General features: G+C 42.9%; 1 protein-coding gene across 1 annotated transcript in view; it reads left to right on the forward strand.

Moving 5' to 3' along the window:
* Positions 1-235: 235 nt before the first annotated feature.
* SEMA4D (sema domain, immunoglobulin domain (Ig), transmembrane domain (TM) and short cytoplasmic domain, (semaphorin) 4D) overlaps positions 236-1388 on the forward strand; it is a 19665-nt gene continuing 18512 nt past the window's right edge. The window contains exon 1 of the mRNA XM_009870878.1: positions 236-329. Coding sequence (XP_009869180.1) covers positions 236-329 — 94 coding nt within the window. The remainder of the gene's footprint in view (positions 330-1388) is intronic.

Consider the following 1388-nt stretch of genomic DNA (forward strand, 5'->3'; position numbering starts at 1 on the left):
GTGGAGAGTGTGGGCAGTCTCTGTATGCAGCATCCTGGAAAATGTGCGTTCTCTTGAAGTGATCTGCTGAAAAGCACGTACTTGAACGGTTGTTCCAGCCTGCCTTGTTGCACTGCCCTTGAGGTCTGAAATGCCCGATCTCTGACGCTTCCCGGGGATTTGCATTTCTTCTGCTGAAGAAACACTACCTGTCGTGGTTATCTGAGGAGCCCCAAGAGCAAGGACGCTGAAGATGATGGCTCTGTGTGCTGTGTGTGCAGTTTGGGGTTTGTTACTGGAAGTGGCAGCAGCGTTTGGCCCAGTACCGAGGATCACTTGGGAACACAGAGGTAAGAAGAGAAGCTTAGGTAGCATAATACAGGACGTTGCCACAACCTCAGGGTTTCTGTGGGATGTAAAACTCAGGGAGGCTGTAGGTTTCTCCAGCCCACTTGCTGTGAGTATGGTCAGGTATTGCTGACTTTGCTCATCAGCTCGTGAGGTGCTTAGGACCAGAATATTCCAAAAATGACTCAGGCACTGGACTAACTGATTTCATACGAGTGAAATGCACCTCTCCACCTAATAACATTTTTTTTAATGTTTTTTCAGACTGAGTTGTATTTTGACGCTAAGCCATCCTGCAGGCTAAATAAATCACCAAGTGATTGAAAGATAGGTAGTGTCTAGAGTTGAAACAATTTTTCACAGAGCACCACTCAACCTCTGTTTGAAGTTGCAAGAGATATTTGTATCCTCCCATTACAATTAGCAGGAGACAGCAAATGTGCTGCAAAGAGAAGTAAATAGGGATCAGAGAATCCTTTCGCTTTTGGTTTAGTAGTTTAGCCTGGGTCTGGAAAGGACTCTACAACAGTTATTTGCTTCTGGTTTTTAATTTCTTTTTTCCCTTCCCCTCCTTCCTCCCCAGCATCCACTCGCAGCATAAATGCTTTCTGTTTTACAAAGGGTTTGTGTTCAAGTTCTCCTTTACTACTAGATAGTTGGTAATGATTACGTACCCAAGTGTGCTGTAACCAAAGAGAACCAAACAAGTATATGGCAAGTATGAAGAAGCAGCCTTAAGTAAGGATGTTAAATACTCAAGCAGTCATAGTACAGGAAAACATAGACCGAGATTAAGATTGTAGTAGCATTAAGCGTGATTGATGGGATGGCTGCAGGAATTGTTTTTCCGGTTTATTGATATAGCAATTAGTGAGTTGCTGACACAGCTTTTCAGGAAGAATGGTCTAGACAAGGCTTGTAGTTCCTGCTTAGGCTTCTTGATGCTCCTAAATTGTATAATAGTTGAAATTTGGCAAGTTGGTGTTTAATGGTATTATGATAATGCACTGGAGACCCACCTCCAAGTTACTCAAAAGAAATGGATTTTATTTTCATTCCTG

This window comes from Apaloderma vittatum, unplaced genomic scaffold (assembly GCF_000703405.1).
Source record: "Apaloderma vittatum isolate BGI_N311 unplaced genomic scaffold, ASM70340v1 scaffold10656, whole genome shotgun sequence".
NCBI classification, from domain to species: domain Eukaryota; kingdom Metazoa; phylum Chordata; class Aves; order Trogoniformes; family Trogonidae; genus Apaloderma; species Apaloderma vittatum.